Source organism: Manacus vitellinus, unplaced genomic scaffold, assembly GCF_001715985.3.
Source record: "Manacus vitellinus isolate BGI_N305 unplaced genomic scaffold, ASM171598v3 scaffold_0_pilon, whole genome shotgun sequence".
Lineage (NCBI taxonomy): Eukaryota > Metazoa > Chordata > Aves > Passeriformes > Pipridae > Manacus > Manacus vitellinus.
Window position 1 is genome coordinate 5328710 of NW_021938789.1, and position 17063 is coordinate 5345772.

At 36.7% G+C, this 17063-nt stretch overlaps 1 protein-coding gene across 1 annotated transcript in view; it reads right to left on the minus strand.

Annotated features, from left to right (window-relative positions):
* The window catches only part of SORCS2 (sortilin related VPS10 domain containing receptor 2), a 231400-nt gene that overhangs the window by 71801 nt on the left and 142536 nt on the right, over positions 1 to 17063 (minus strand). Inside the window, exons 6-7 of the mRNA XM_018079321.1 lie at positions 15453 to 15542; positions 4907 to 5086 (exon numbers count right to left, since the gene is read on the minus strand). Of these exons, the coding sequence (XP_017934810.1) occupies positions 4907 to 5086; positions 15453 to 15542 (270 nt within the window). The remainder of the gene's footprint in view (positions 1 to 4906; positions 5087 to 15452; positions 15543 to 17063) is intronic.

Below are 17063 nucleotides of genomic sequence, written 5' to 3' on the forward strand. Positions count from 1 at the left end.
AGGAAAGGGAGAAAGGGGGACGGGGAGGACAGTTACAAACTGATTTGTATTTCTAAGTCTATTTAAAAAGTATATGCAATTCTCTCAGTGTCAGAAGGCTAATCAAATTACATGTAGTTTATAAAGCAAAATACAAAAATTACTATACCATGGCCTTACTGTTAAAATTACAGCTCTGCATTTTTTTAAATATGGACATCTCTAAAATGCTATTCTACAAATGATGTAAGCAATTTTTAACAGACACCTGACTTTAACACTGAAGTTCTGTGACCCACATCATGTGAATAGCACACAAATAGGTTACAACAACAAAATAGCCTTTAAAATAATACTGAATTAAAAAAAAAGTTAAAAAAAAAAAAGGTTTACAGACTCACTCTTCCCTTGGGTTGTTATTTTATTTCAAAACAGCTTGTATCAGAAAATTATTACAACTCAAAGTGTCAAAGTTAATGGGGATAATTTTTAGAATCAACCTGACAGTAATTGCACCTTAATATGTTTAGTTCTAGCCCTAACATTTATTTTATTAACATATTAACATATATTCCACCCAAGGGCATGAGATAAGATCTTGTATTAAAATTGAAGATTTCCTTAAGAGTGCTCTTATTTCCCTTGTGATTACTTATTAGATCTCTTGAATTTTTAAAAAATTCTGGAAATGTATATCAATTCATATACCATTTCCAGCACAGTAGAGCTTGCTAATCTCCTTGGGTGCTGCCACTTAACAAAATCAAAGCATTCATTACAAATAAATGCACAAGATAGTCAGCTCTTTGAATGATCAGGAATATTTGTCTCCTGATGACATGATGCATTCTTGAACTTTAATTTTTTATTTGAAATATTTACTGTTCTCTTTTTTTCCAACTACCAGTTATTAACTCCACTTAACAGAAGTCTACATTCAGGGTGAAGATAAGGCATCCCTACTATTAGGCTACAGATTTGAGACTCACTTTTTATAAATATTGGAACTGACCCAAACCTACAGAGAATAAAAATATTCTGCTGGTTACTGTAACAGCTTAGAACTTGGAGAAATATTTAAGTTTATACAACAAAATTTTGCATAGTCATTTTAATACCCTGCTCTCTCATGATCTCCTTCTTCCTTAAACCCCATGCATGTGTGGTTGGCTTACTTATCCAGGATGCTGGAAGCTCAGAGCTACCTCCAAGTCAAACACACCATAAAAGTCAACTACTTAGCAGTGCAGGTGAAAAAGGAAAGGAAGGGAAGAAACGAGAAACCTGCTTTCCTTAATTTAAAAGCATTTTCATCTTGCTGGGGCTTTTTTACATATCCTACCTCTGAGAAACAGCACAGCCATGAAAAGCCTGGCAGTTCAAACATTTACGTGGGAAGGCAGACTTGGGGTAAAATTTCTATGTGTGTCTTTCTTCCAGTGAACACAATATTAAATATTTAAACAATAATTAGGTCAGGGACTGCAGCTGAGGTTTCTCTCTTCATTTGTGGATGGCAAAAACAGTGCTGCATCATGAATATTTTTGTTTCCTCTCTCTCTTTTTCCCCCTCATTCTTGTTTAATGAATATTTAATCATTCAATGTAATCATCAAATGGGAGTCAGGCTAAAATTTTTCTCCATTCCCACTCTCATCTCTAATCTAACCAAGCTCTAGGGTAACTTCTCCTCTCTAGAATATGGGACAGAAGTGTTTGAATCTATCAAACATTGAAAGGTTATGAAAACATTTCTTCTAGTGTCTCAGTTAACTTCTCTCACTGCTGTTTTAAAAGATAAAAGCTGACCAGCACTTCACAGCAGTTGTATTTTGAATGAAAGGCAAAAACTCTGCTTGAAATAATAAATAGGTTTCAGGCATCTATTTTCCGAGTAAGTTCAGAAGTATAATGTTCAGAGTGGTGCATTAGCCTAAAAACCAATAACTAATATAAAATTATAGCATGTAAAAAATGGCAGCTTTAAAACACCTCACTTCTGCTGTAGCATTTTCTATTTCATTTGTTCTGTGGCCTATGCAAATACACACCTCACTCTTTCTGTAAATATTGTAAATGCTTCTGCATTAGATTGTGATCCAAATGCACCCAATTTCTTCTGTACTTTCTACTCCCTGACTCAGTTCCCTAATCTAAAACTGGGAGATTAGTATCTTCCTATGAAGAAGGGAAAAGATTCATATTAACAATAAGATGGTATGGAAAAGAAGACATTTCAACATTGTGCAGTGCTCAGTTACTCTGATGAACACTCCAGCAGCTACTCAAGACAGATAATCACAAGGAAATTCAAAAGCACCTTTCCATTGATTTTCTTTGGACTTTTAGGTCAACTTTCAGAGCACCTATTTTCTACACCTTATAAACCAATTTTCTGAGCAGGTTTTCTGCTGTGACACATTAATCGCTGATTGTTACATTTCTGATTTTACAGCCAAACAATATTCTGTACTAGTTGGTAGCAAGAAGAACAGTTCAGATGGCCCCACAGTGTTTATTAGCAGCAGTTACTGAAATCATAGAATCAGTTGGGTTGGAAGGGACCTCCGAGATCATCAAGTCCGACCCTTGAATGCAGAAATTACTGCTATATAATACATGTTTGTGATTAAAATTTAAATATATATAATTCGTTGTTTGGGGAAAAAAGGCATGAAGAATGTCTACTGCAATTTGTGTAGCTCTTATCTATATGAGGAGTCACAGCAAGAACAAATCTAGAAGTATACATTAGTATGCCCATTCTGCAAATTTGTGGCTGGTTCACATTGGCAACACTAGATATAATTTCAAGGACATGTTCCTTGTATACAGTCACATATTTCAAGGGCGTGCTCCTTTTGGTCAGTCAATTAATACTTAACTTTTTTTTGATTAAGTATTTGGGAATTATTCCCCTTTCACACATGCAACATGAAAAGAAATATGGTGCAAAAAAGATAAAGCATATAAAAGAAAATTAATACCTATTAAAGATTTTATAGCAGATGTACAAGTAAAAGATGAAGTGGGGTCAGCAGAGGATAACGAAGATGAACAGTGCAAATTTTAAGGAGAATTATACACTGGTGGAAAGAAATTGTCAGCCATTGAGGACAGTCTCTGTTCTGCACTGAAGATTCCTCTTCCCAAGACGGGATACTTGCATTAAAATGCCCAGAAAGAAACCCCAGATTAGATCAAAAAATATCCCATCCTCAAGGACTGCAATATGTGTTCTATTTATTAGCCATTTTATACTGGGTAAATAACCCATACATCATGAGTACTTGATCACATTCTAGTAAACAAGATGAACACTAATTATTTATCATACAAGCTATCTGGAAGCTGTGGGCTTTCTTACCATAAGCAAATAAAAGTGTTCTCCTATACTGCAGCTCTATTTCAAAAACAGCTCAAAAAAATTGAATTGTGTGGCTTCACTGTGGCTCCTTAAATTACTCTTTCTCATGTGTAAATTTTCTTTTTAATGTAGCCCTACAAATTGATCCAGCACACACAATAATCTAGGATCACATTATCTAATATGCCTTCAGTAACATTTGGAAATTATGAAATAATCAGTGTACCTGAATTAAGTTAATAACTTTTGTAGACAAAAGAGCAGCCAGGGGTAGCATCTCTGTACAACTTATCTGAAATTGCATGCTACAGGTGATGCAAGGAGTAGAGATTGCACCTGGCTGCCTTTTAGCTTTGCATCCCACAGAAGTGAGCAGGAGCAAAAGGCTGCAAACTAATGCTGTCAATAAATCACTCTGTGGGAATGTGGCTACACACCATGTGTAGCTTCACTCATTAGGAAGCCTCATTTCTAAAAAAGGTAGAGCCTAGAAAATAATCACTGATAATGAGAAACCTGTTAGTTTTACTACAGATATTTAGAAAAAAAAAAGTGAAAGAAAGATGGAGGAGATAAGGAGGAAAAAAATCACTATCATTTTCCCTCACCAAGAAGAGTCTAATTACAGCTATTTAGCAGCTATGTCAGTGTGTGCCTTGTATCCAGAATTACTACAAACTTTTGCCAAAAAACTTCGGTTGTTCTTTTTTTTGTTTGGTTTGGTTTGGTTTTATATTAACACCAGGCAGATTAAAGTGTAATGAGGGACAAACTGGGTGAGACCAAAGCTGCACTAGTTTAATATTCTGATAACAGCCAGTACTATGTGCTACACAAAAGAACAGAACCGGAGCAAATGTACACCCTATTACAGGGAAATACGTTACACTGAAATTCCATTCTATCAGCAGGAATGGAGTTGATAACAGTCTTTGGTACTCTTCCAAAACACTATATTCTTTAGTCTCTTATTTTTGCCAAGTGCACTGATGTTAAAATGCAAGATAAATTTGTTTACAGAAGAGTTTGTCTCACAGAAAATGCTGGCACAAGACACCTACTGAAAGCAAGTGGATTTGCTGCCCAATATCTAATTTTGTTGGTTCTTTGCCTTTTAGAGCTGACACAACCTAGCACAAGGCTCACAGGATTACTGTGAAACCTTACTGGCTAAAAGATGTCCTGCTCTAAACCAGGCAATGCATCACTGAGTCACCTAAAAGAAAAAAAGGTGTACACAGGCAGCTGCATAACTTCTGACTTCAATAATAAATTGTGCTGCTGTCTTCACTTTTCAATATCTTAAAAAAAAATCAATTTGGACTTGCACATCTATGGAATCTCATTCCAAGAATCTAGTTCTTAGAGTACACAGCACATCAGTAGTTTAAGAGGGAAACATGTAAGTAGCAATGATGTATTAACAATAAGAAAAAAATCCCAAAATCCTAGACTTTTTACATTAAATATAACTGTGAAAATTAATTATAATCATAATCAAAATATTAATAAAAAACTCCTTCAGATAGACTACACACAAGGGAAGAGGTAAAGATCTACCTCCAGGATATCTATCAGGACATTCTCTTCTGGCTGCTTCGTGCTCCGGACGTTCTCCAGCAGGATAGAGTAGTAAACACCTTGTGGGTCAGACTGGTACAGGTTGTATGTGTCTGTCTGGTACCACTCCTGAACAGCCACAAAAACTTGGTTTTCATCTGTACTGATTATTTGTAAATCCTGTAGGAAAATAAGATACAAAAGTACTAATTTTTCCATAATTTCTATTTTACAAACAATAACAGGCAGGAGAAGGGAAACATCTGAACATTTAATAACAATAATCTCCTAATACAATACTAATTAACATGCTATATCCCACTGCTCCAAGGTAGTTCCTCACTGCCTTTTGACTGCAGTGCAAAACAGCCTAGTAAAGACCAGAACTGTGAATGTGCAAAAGTTGAGATCTGCTTTAAGTGGGAAATGACTTCTTGAAAAGAAGGAAAAAAAAGAAAAGGAAAAAAAGAAGTGAATGACTGAAATAACATAAACACAGTTAATCTATCAAATAATCCTCAGGTATCTAGAGAAATAAGAACTAGATAAAAAATAGCATAATACAAAGAGGATCAGATATAATTTACAACAGTTAGACACAGGAAGTAGTGCATATCATGCACACAGCTCATGTGTATTATATATAGTATGCAACAGTAATTTATCTGTCTATGTATATAAAACCACTTAAATATTCAACAGTAATAACATGAGAGTCAATATTCTGCATTCATTACCCAAGAATTTCAGGCATGGATTTTACAACAGCTTGCTTTCAGTTTTTCCAGCTTCTTCACTCCAAACATCTCATACAAAAAAATGCACAGCTGGATAAAATAATTTAACACTAATATTAAACAGAAGAAATAAATCAGGAAGTAGCAACACTGTACTAAGCTTAGCAAACAGAATAAAAGGATGTGAGTTTGCAACAGAATATGGCAGCATAAGGGCAGATGTTGGGAGGACGTAAGAAATAACATCTAGTCACAGAAACTGAAAGCTTGTAAACTCTTTATGACCTTTGTACTTAACTGGGATACTGTATCCAGTTCTGGTCACCTTATTACTGGAAAAATACTAAGGCAATGGAGTGAATATTAAATAAAGCTACCAGAATGTCAAGAGAATATGAGTTTGGGATGAATTTGCTTTAAAAAAATAAAGCAAGAAAACTACTTTGTAGAATTCTAAGAGAGAAACAAAACAAATTCTTAAGAATCCAGTAAGACTGAAGAAAATGTGAGTAACAGAGCAACACTGAATACTCACCAAAGCGTGGCAGTCACACTTTAGGAAACATGCATGATGTGACTGAGGCACTTCGATTAAAAAAAAATAAATGAATAGAAGTAAAATAATACAATGGAAAGATTTTTAATAAGAACAGAAGATGGTTATTAAACACTAATAATGTAATTAAATTTAAAGTACTTTTGCATGTGTGACACATCTCAACACAAAAGAATGTAAGTGAAGTTTTCTATCAATGACAGCTCAATGCTGTTTTTAAAGACTTTCATGTTGAACTATGTACTAAAGTAGATTTTTGTTTAGCATCCCATGAGTAGTTCTCTTTTTTCTTGTACTCAAAAATTACTCAGAAGCAGAAAGTCTGGTAGAATTGCCAGCAAAACACAGCAACTGCTCCCAAAAGGTTCTTTTAAAAGCCTCTTAAATGTACAGAATATTTCATCCCCTGTCTTAAACTAGGACAACATGAAGCTTGGTAGCCCACACTACAACACACCACATTCTATACTAAATTCACTTCTTCTTTTGCAGTGTAAGGAAAGTTCCCATGACTGTCTGATAATAAGGATGGAAATGAAGCAGAATCAAAAAGAATAAAGAAAGAGTTGAGGGGTTTTGTGTGAAAACCTCTAGAAAACCCTTAACCACCTGTGAAGCCAGGAGCTTTCAGCAAAACTATTATCTACATTATTATAATAAAACATTTATGCAGTGCCACAGACAAATGCAAAACTCCAGGGGTGGCAGTGGTTGCAAAGGTGGCTCATGGTGGCAGAGGTGAGAGCTGGGGGACAGGCACAGCTGTGGGTCTCCTCTGCCAGGGTGGGGTAGGAGCAGCCAAGCCATCAGAAGCAAGGTGCAAAGAGCCAAAATGTGTAGTGCACAAGGACAGGAAGATTCATTTTGGGCAGACTGTAGGGGTTAGGTGAAGAAAGGAGGGGTTGGACTGCAGAAGTTTACTGCATCAAATGAGAGTTCACTTTTCTCTTGCCAGTTACTTACCAACAGAGAAGTTTGTCTGCTCAGACTGCTGGATGCCAGCTTTGCTGAGGCAAGACCTTAACAGATCCTGGTTTTAGCAAGTGAAATTGCCCTTGCACTGCCTTGAACTTTGTTCCTTCCATTCAGAATTTACACTTCAGATTTCCATTTCAGCCTTACAGCTATTTTCCTTTCACAGTGATTTCTTTTCCTTCAAGAAGCAAAGCAGTCCTTCAGTTATACTACCTTGCAACAATCCTGCCCAGCATTTTCTGACATAATCCTCTGGTAAAAGTAATTGACAATCTAAGAAAAACTGCAAATTTCATGCCCAATTCTTAAACTTATGTTTCAAACTCCTGGATGACACAGACTGCTGAAAATCAAGCTAAAACAAAGCTAAATAGTCATGTCAATCTTGTACTATTCCTATACCAAAAGATGAATTTAAAAAGAAGAAGAAGAAATTGATTGACAAATACAGGGGATGAGTTGTCAGTGTGCAAATCCAACCCTTCATCCCAACTACCCACTGGGTAGAACAGATGGGAAGCACATGAAGAGGAGATGTCAGCCAATATTGCTAGACAGAACTTACTGTCACTGAAGAGTTAACTAGAAAGGACATCTGAGAAAAAAAAGAAATACCTTGATGGAGGGAATGCAAGTTTTTATTGCTTTATCTAATTCATGGACACAGATACAACCCCAGGCTGTAACCTCAGCAGATTCTATAAGCAAAGCATTTATTCTTTTATGATTTCACGCTTGGACTACTGCAATTGCCTTCTTGCTGGCCCTCCTGCTTTCTCTCTCCGCATTCTGCAGACTACTCAAAGTCCCACTGATCATCTAATTTTTCTATAATTATACTATTCACACACAATTTATTCAAAGTCATTTATAAAGACCTTCTTTACTGATGTTAGAGATCTTCAGGATTTGAAGCGTTCCTTACTGTCTCTATGGAGATTTTTGTTTATCTCCAGGCTGTATTTTTGTATACATTCAGTGTTTGAGCTCTTGTACTTTCCTTTCATTTCCAAGTTCAAATGAGAGTCCACGCCCTTCCAGATGTCCCAAGGAAGAGTCCTTTTCCCAATTTGCCATAGCAGCCATGCAGTTTCCTCTGTGGCATGCTCATTCCTCCATGGACATCCCTTCTCTCACCTCCACTACTTTACTTTTGTCCTATCAAGTCTGCCATGCCTGCTCTGTTCCATGTTTTACTGGCCCAGCTATCCATGCTCTTGCCATTTGCACTTTTCTCTCTCTCTGTTTTTGCAAAGATCACAACAATAGACTGTGATTCCCAAATACCAGTATTCCCCATCTACTTTATCTCCTCTTCTTAGGTTGCAAACTTTTGTATGGTTCTGACATGCTACTTAGTAGCTGTATCATTCAAATATTTTTTTTTAACCTCTAAGCCCCCATGAGATTTCTCTGTTCTGTTTACTATGGTGCTTCTTGCGCACCGTATTTTGCAAATTCCTTTGTCACGTTGTTTTCTTCATCCTTCTCTCTTCATTGGGTGATGTTATACCACATCAAGCACAGAAATCTGTATGTTTATCACTAAAAATATGTGGAACAACTCGTAGGTCCAAGGCAATAGACAGACCCAGGGCCAGGGATAGGTCTACCTAGAGATGCAACCAAAGAAGCCTGAAAAGTGCTCTAAAATCCACTATCCAATCAAGTTCACAGAATCATTTCCCTGTGGTTGGATGAGAGTAGCTGGAAAACAGCCCTTAAATACTGTGAACCCCAAGAAAAGCGGGACTAAATGTCTTCTAAGTCTACTTGGAGTTAAATTCTGGATATAAACTACATCTAAGGAGATTACTTGAAAAGTTACAAATACAATTAGAAATATCATTAAAAGACAGGATTTGGGTTTTTGGATTTTGTTTTTGAGGGTTTATTTGCTGGTTTGGGCTGGTTTTTTGTGTTTGTTGTTCTTGTTGGTTGTGGTTTTGTTTTTTAATACAAGAGCTATAATTTCATAACTATGTTAAAGAGAATAAACATTTTCCAGACAAATAACTATTTCAGTCTGATAATGGAATTAAAATTAAAGACAGCTGGAGATCTGTTGAATCAGAATTACTTTTCTATAAAAAATGCTAGATGAATCATGAAAGTGATCAAAGACTGCATATTAAAAATTGGCATGATTAAACAAGGCATCCAGTGACAGGTCATGTCACTCCTGCTCTCTCAGGGACTTGTAAGCTGCTATCAGTAGCTTACATCAGTAGCAGAAAACATAATTAACAAACAAATAAACAGAAAGACAGTTTCAAAGTGATACTGAAAATAATTAAATAAATACAGAAGGACAACTTGTGCCAAAAGATGAGCACCACTTCAAAGAAACTTCGTATCACATCGGTAGACCTGTTCTGTTAAATAAAATAAATGAGTCTGAGGGTGTGCACATGGCATTGAATGAACTGTGTATGTTCATCCATGACCTGGAGAACAAGCATCCAAGAACTCTTCCAGCAAGGACAGAGCCACAATCAAATTTTACTTCTAGAAAACACCCATACTGCTTAAGAATTATTTCTTTCCTTCTAACATAGAGATACAAACATGATCGGTCTTTCCAAAATTATCTGCTTTTAATGCAGTCAAGTCTGTTTTCACTGAAGGCAGAATGAACACGCAATCAAAAGTCAGTCAAGAAGCCCAAAACCATCAAACAATTAACAGAGTTGGGTTTTGGGGGAGTTGTGCATAGCAGAGAGGAAGGACAGAAGTTTAAAGGAGGAAAGGAAGAGAAATGCATTATTTTCATTGTATATAGCCCCACACCATCTACATTTAGTAACTGAACACCCTATAAGTCTGCAAATACTGTAGAGAATTTTATATTCAAGAAATGTTCAATATGCTTTACTATATTACTGTGATAAGAAATCCTATGACACAAATAATTACAATCACAGCCTGAAGACAAAAGAATATAAAAGACGACAAGGATTGTACTGCAAGCCAGTGCTCCTTAGTTTAAAATGTGCTGATGACATAGAAAATATCATTAAGTGAAAACACAGTAAGCCAGGTTCAGCATAGCCAGGATATGCTATGCAGGCAGGACTGTGGTGCTTCAGTCATTAAGGCAAATAAAAGAGAACCTCAAAATTCTTGTTTTTCAAATCTTACAATTTTCAGTTCGATGTCGGAATTTTGCCCCTTTGCAATCTTTTAATACTGTGGTTGAGCAAACTGTTAACATGCAGCAAGTGATGAATTAAACAGAGAATCATGAGGAGTAAATGTATCAGAAGTGCAACAGATGTAAGCACTCAAGGATGTGTAGTTTCAGCCTTGACCTCCAGATGTACCACATTTATGCCCCTATAATCTCTCAAGCACAATCAAGGTAACCGGATGGCACATATCGCAAAGATAATCCTCCTAATCTTCCTTGCCTGGCTGAGTAAAACAGGAAAAGGAGAGAAATCAATATAAAGTTACACTGTGAAAAAAATAACAGTTCCTTGAATCCACTTTGGATGGATTTGTAAAACCAGGAAGCTAGACAGCTGCTACAGCTCAGGTTCACTGGCTACTGCCATGACACCGCCTGGGGAAGGAATACTTCTGCATCAAATGCCACTGCCACCTGCATTTCTACTTTGTTATCCTTCATTCTTTGTTCAACAGCCATTCCAATGGAATGGAACAAGAATGGAAAAGTAGTCCTGCTGCAGCTGCAAACTGCTCTTCTGCCTGGCACACGGGAACAACCTCAGCCAAAGCCTCCCAGGGTGGTAAGTGGCAGAGGTAGTGAAGGAGCTTCCCATGTGGAAAAACAACTATTGAGAGACTAAAAGCTTTGCTAAATGCACTGTCATAGACTCAATAGTTTGCCATCCAGCCATCATGCAGCCAAATGCTCAAGGGAACTTCGCTGGCAAAAGGATTGCAGGAATCTTCTTCTACCATTTCTGCCGTTAGGGAATGGACCCATTTAAGGATAGTCTTACATCTTGTTGAATGATACAGAAAAATGGAAGTAAGCCTATGGTTAAAGCAGTGATGTATATCTCAGACTGAGGCAAGGAAGAGGTGACCAGGTGATAATCAAAAAGAATAGATGGATCTGATAAAAGGCATGTATGGGAGATTCATATTACCATGAATAAATTACAGACTTTAACCTGTTTCTAAGGCAATAGGATTTTTTTCTGCTTTTATTTTTGTTACCCACCTATAATTCCTTTTATCTTGGTTACCTGAAAAATTTTACATTATCGCCTATTTCCCAAGATTGAAAATACATACTGAGATTAAATAGATGAAAGAAGTTTTTTCCACACCATATCTTTTCAAAACTAAACTTTCTGAATTGCATTAGGATACAACAGACAATAGAGCTCTCGCATCATTAAGATTTTGTAGCTGGCATGAACAAATGCAGAATCAATCAGTGCCTTCTATCATGAAAGGAGATCACTATCATTGGAGTTTATTTAACAGGCGTGGGAGGGGAACTCAGAATAATTCAGTTCTCCCAAACTGTAATAGCAAAACTGTCATAATTTGTAGCAGATTCCTTGGTTTGGTCAGGAATTTTGTTAACAATTTTTTTTTTTGCTTAAACTCCCGATATGAACTAGTTCCCAGTTTTCTTGTTACACACATTGGCATATGACTCAAAATCGTGAATAAGGACCAGACCCAATGTACTCCACTCTCTCCACCCTGCACTTCTCAAGGCAAGGGCAGTGACAGCTGCAGGAATGTTTATACAATGCAAGTGTGCTGACACTGGATGGGGCTTCAGTTTGTGCCCCTGGGCACACTTACTCTTCCTGCAGTGGCAGCTAAACCACTGCTCCAGGATCAAAATAGCCCAAAGAGGATTCCTGGGTCCCACTGGAACACTCCTGCATGCCTAACCAGCCAACTTGACACACAGATGCAATCCTGTTGCTCTTGGCTTGATTTTGGTATTGCCTTCCTACAAGTTACTAACTTCTGAACTAGTTTTAGCAGCACAGAACAAGCAATCTTGGTAAAATGGAATATAGTAAAAAAGTAAAAACCAATTCATTTTTCAAAGAACAGAGTGAAAATTCCTCTTCTGTTTTGGGGAGCATAGAAGCAACCTTTAATTTGGTCTTACCAGCCTTTGCCACCACCCTACCTGAGAGCAGCCAGCACTTGACTCCTGTCAAATGCAGGAGACAGCTGTGTGATTCCATGCAATGTCAGTAATATGCTATTAAAAAAAATACATGAATCTATCAATGGCACAGAAAAAAGCTTAAAAAAATTATCCGAATCCTGCTCCTTAGATATCCCCCAATGGCTCTGCTCTCTGTGTACATGTACAGAGCTATGATGTGTTACAAAAAGGTGAGCTCAGTGGCACTGTGGAGTTGGAGCCTAGAAACTTAGCAGAGGTAAAGCTTGGATGGAAGCTGCTTTTAGCAGCCTTTCATTCACAAGTACGAAGCACTGTAGATGTGTCCAAAGACAAACTATCCTTTTCTAGGTTTTTCTTTGGGGGTACATCTGGTCAAATACAAACACAAACGCAAATTAAAACTATATAAAGCAACTGAATAATTTTTTTTTGCAGATTTTCAACCTCTTCATATTGAAAGGAAAATGAGACATCAATAACATTTTCTAACTACTCAGTCTGAAAATGCTCATTCTATCTCCATATGTAAAATCACTGTGAAACACATCTGTGCAGTGAAAGAATAATATCAGAAGTATCCAGCCCTGCTCCCTCAGGCTGGAGGTTGGTATTCCAGCACAGCTCTCTTAATGTTGTTACACACATCCTTGATCAGTCTGTAATATCTTCTGGCTTGGCTACAGTTTTCCTTCCCTGTATGCAATCACTGCCCAAAGATTCTGTCCCTTGCCGTGAAGCACTTTACAGAGACCACTTGGAAAGAGATTTTTTTGACATCTAATTCCATTCTTTTGACAAAAATGAAATATAGCCTATTACAGTCATGCATCATCTCCTGGTTAGGCAGAATCTAATACTTAAAACCCTCTGAAACTCAGATCTTTCAAAAGCTACTGTTTTTAATCAATCTTAAAAAAAAGGTCCTTTGTAAATTCATCCATTCTGTTTATCTCCTACCACCATAAAAGAAGCAACTCCACAGTCACATAATCTGGATGTACTTCTAATGTGCCAGCGTCTTTGCTGATATCCTGCTTCTTTACAAAATTTCATCAGTAATTTGCTTCATATGAGTCTTTTCCACTCTTTTAAAATAGGACTGGAAGATCCATTTCTACTGTATTTGAACAACTCTCACTGGAACACTGCATGATAAAACATTTTAGAACTGTGTTCTTATTTACTTCAGTATCTAACATTTCTGTTGCAATGTGAAGGCACCAAATCACTTTAAAAAAACATATCTTTTTCAGAAAAGGTCAATACTTTTCACATCCACCACTGTTCTAATGGATGTCTGGCTTCGTGGCCCTCTTGGTGAAATTTTCAACTTCGTTGTGCTCAGATAGCAAAGAAACTTCTCCTGGAGTCACTGTCAAAATGCTGAAGAGATAACATTTACTTTGTTCCACTCATCGGGTATTGCCTGAACTAGGAGGAGCACAAAAACCTCCCTTTCCAAATGACATAGTCACCCTGTTCCTAGGTAGCTACTGATTCTATGCAAAATGAAACCATTAACTTCTAATTTATCTATTCCATCAAGCCTGGAGTAATCTGCCTATCAAGTAAAAAAAAAAAAAAAACAAAAAAACAAAAACACAAAAAACCCCCAAATAAACAAGAAACATATTTTCCAAGACAAAGAATCCAGCATGCTGCACTATTTCAAATAATCCAGACTACATCTGACAGAAATACCAGGGAGCTTTGACTGACACTTTTGAGTATGTCTGAAGCTCCTTGTTTACTCTTTGCTTTCCTGCTTTGCTCCTTACTTGTTTTCTTTGGCCCCAGCATGGGGATTCATGGGCTGTAGTCCCTTGGGGTGTCCTCATTTTTTATTCTTTAATATTTAAAACTGGGTATTCTCCTGTTGTTTTGCTAATTATAATTTCCCCCAAGAAACCATAAAGGCTACTTTGAAGGCCTTAAAAACACTGAAATAATTTTCTGGAAGGATTGATCTGTATATCAGTCCTTGGGTATATATTTCTTGACAGCACAGATAGAGAGATAAATAGATGATAGCCATTTCTATAGTGCTACTAGAAGCATATCCAGGTTTCAGATTCTTGTTCAACTAGTATCTGGGGATTTGATTTGAGATTCTGTTAATATGTTGTACATTTAAAACCAGAAGTCTTCAACCCACCATATAGAATGACACAGAAATAAAATCCAAGATGAAAAACTGATATTAAGCACATTCTTTTGTTTAAAACAATAGCAGCAGAAGGAAATACATTGTACTCTACTGTCCTTCACTAGATGAGCAATGAATTAAACCTGTGCAATTCAAAGCATGCAAAGAAAACATTTCTTAGTTCTCTTCTGAGTTAGTGACAGAATCACACAGAATCACATGAAAAAGCAAGACCTCCAGATCAGCCTCCTGCTGGTAGCAGGGTGAGCTGTGAGGCCAGAGCAGGTTACTGAGGGTTTTATCCAGCTGGGTCTTTAAAAATTCCAAGTAATTTTTCTTCAGGACTGCAGAAGGCTTCTACCTTCTAAGTGTAAAGTTAGGAAATACAGTGTATGCAGCACAAAAAATTCAACTGCATCAGTTAGACCATATTTAAATATCTGTCTGTGCTTAAGTGTTGATTTACTATGCAAATACAGAAACCCTGTCACTAGGAAGTTATACTAGACTGAAAGAACCTCTCAACAAGTCTTGCAATTTCATTAAGCAATTTAAGTCCATATGGGGATTCTTTAGTGAAATAGAGCACCATCAAGTGGCAAAATTCTCTTATATTACTATTCATGCTTATACCAGAAAACACCATGTGGAATTAAACTGTAATTGGTTCTTGAAAGAACCCTTGCTCTACACCATTACATTGTCATTGTGTGTGTAACACTGCATCATGGAAGCAAAGCTCAAAAACTATTGCAGTAATTGATGACAAACAAGCTACTGTATGTTCTTGTCCTCTACGGTTTACAAATACTACATTATTAGAATTAAAATAAAAATAGCAGGGTATGAATATACCACAAATGGGATTCAGAAATCCTTACAAGCAGAAATTGTGGTCCCAGATAAATGAGGTTCAAAAAAAGAGAACACTAAAACCAATTTAGGTAGAAAGAGAAGATGACAAATGCAAAAAGAGAAAGAAAAACATTTATACTTACTTTTGGCAACGCATATTTTGGCAACTTCATTTGTACAAAGCCATTTCGACGGTAAGACACGTAATACTTGGTCCGATTTGCTGATGTTGTCTGTACAAAGGAAAAACAGAACCCTGTGATGGTTTATGCTAAACCTAAAGAACCTGAGATGGAAGTTTTTCTTTTAACCTGCAACTGAAATACATAGCTATTACTTTTATTGCACGCAAATAATCTGCACAGTAATCTGTTCTTCTCTTTAGGAAGACAAAAATGATTTACTTCTTTCTTTTGCCATTTCAGCAGTTTTGGGTGATACCTGAGACTTCAGCATCCACTGTCCTCAGTCCTTACTAATATCTTTGTACCCAGTGGCCTCCCACATCTTTGCCCTGTTGTAGAAGTTGGGGCAGCAGCAGCCTTTAGGTGAGAGGTAGGGAGGAGGTACACTGGCCATGAACACCAGGTACCTCAAGGGCAAGAAGTACTCCACAGCACACTTCAAAGCAGAGCACAAAACATTGAATAAATCATGTTAACATTATGTAAAACATTTACTATATCTGACTAATATTTTCTATACAGGATAAAACATTTCCCAGTGAAGATGCTACCATGCCATGTGGAAGATAAGGATGCAATTTTAAATCCATTGGTTGGTCAGTTTTAAACTCAGTGATATGTTCTGAAGACACAATTATATGCTTAAATAGAGAAGTAAAACACGCATTTAAATGACTTGCATGTATGAAACTGAAGACAGATTAGGTTTTACATAAAATACTTGGTGCTTTTGAAGATTTTCACTAAAGAAAGCCAAGAGAAACAGTTATTGAAAGGAACACTGCTGTATGACTATCACTCACAAAGAAACCCCACAACGCCCACAAAAAAGCCCCCACAAGGCAAATATTTTTCCAAAGCACCAAAAAGAATATTCTAAAAAAACGTAGCTGAAAATTCTCAATTAACAACCTTCCATGGTTTTTCTAATCAGAAATATAACATCAGAATCTGTGCTGGTATATAAATCAGCATATTTCCAACTTAGCCACTTGAGCACCATCAGATGATATTAGTGAAGATTTTAGCATTTGGTAAACAATATTTCACATTTTCCCTGCCCAGAGGATCAGCTATGTAATGGCTACTTAGTAATTTTCACTAAGCTTATAAAGGTTGGCTGCTTTGAAGAAACGCATTGGTCAAAAAAAAAAAGGAAGAAATTAAATGAAATGTCAAAAATTTTTCTCTGGTTGCCCATGACAAATCAGATTGTGAAACAGAAGCACAAAAAGACTCATCTTCTTTCTTTAACTTAGGAAATCCATTTAAAATCCTACCCCAATTCGACTCTTTTTCTCCTCAACTTTTATTTTTAAAAAGGGAACCTGATTTGCAAGACAGCCTATCCTGAAGCATACAAACTTGATGTGGCTTGGTAAAAACAGAATTGATGTATGACAGCAGGTCCACCTGCCTGGATATTTTAAAGATAACAAAGTATTCCAAAGCATTTAATACTGTAAGCATTTTGACTCTTTCTTTAAACCCATTTCAAATGTGATGCCCTTTAGGAATGTCATTTGTTAAATGATGATGGATCAAACCAAAAGCCTCACCATTTGTTTA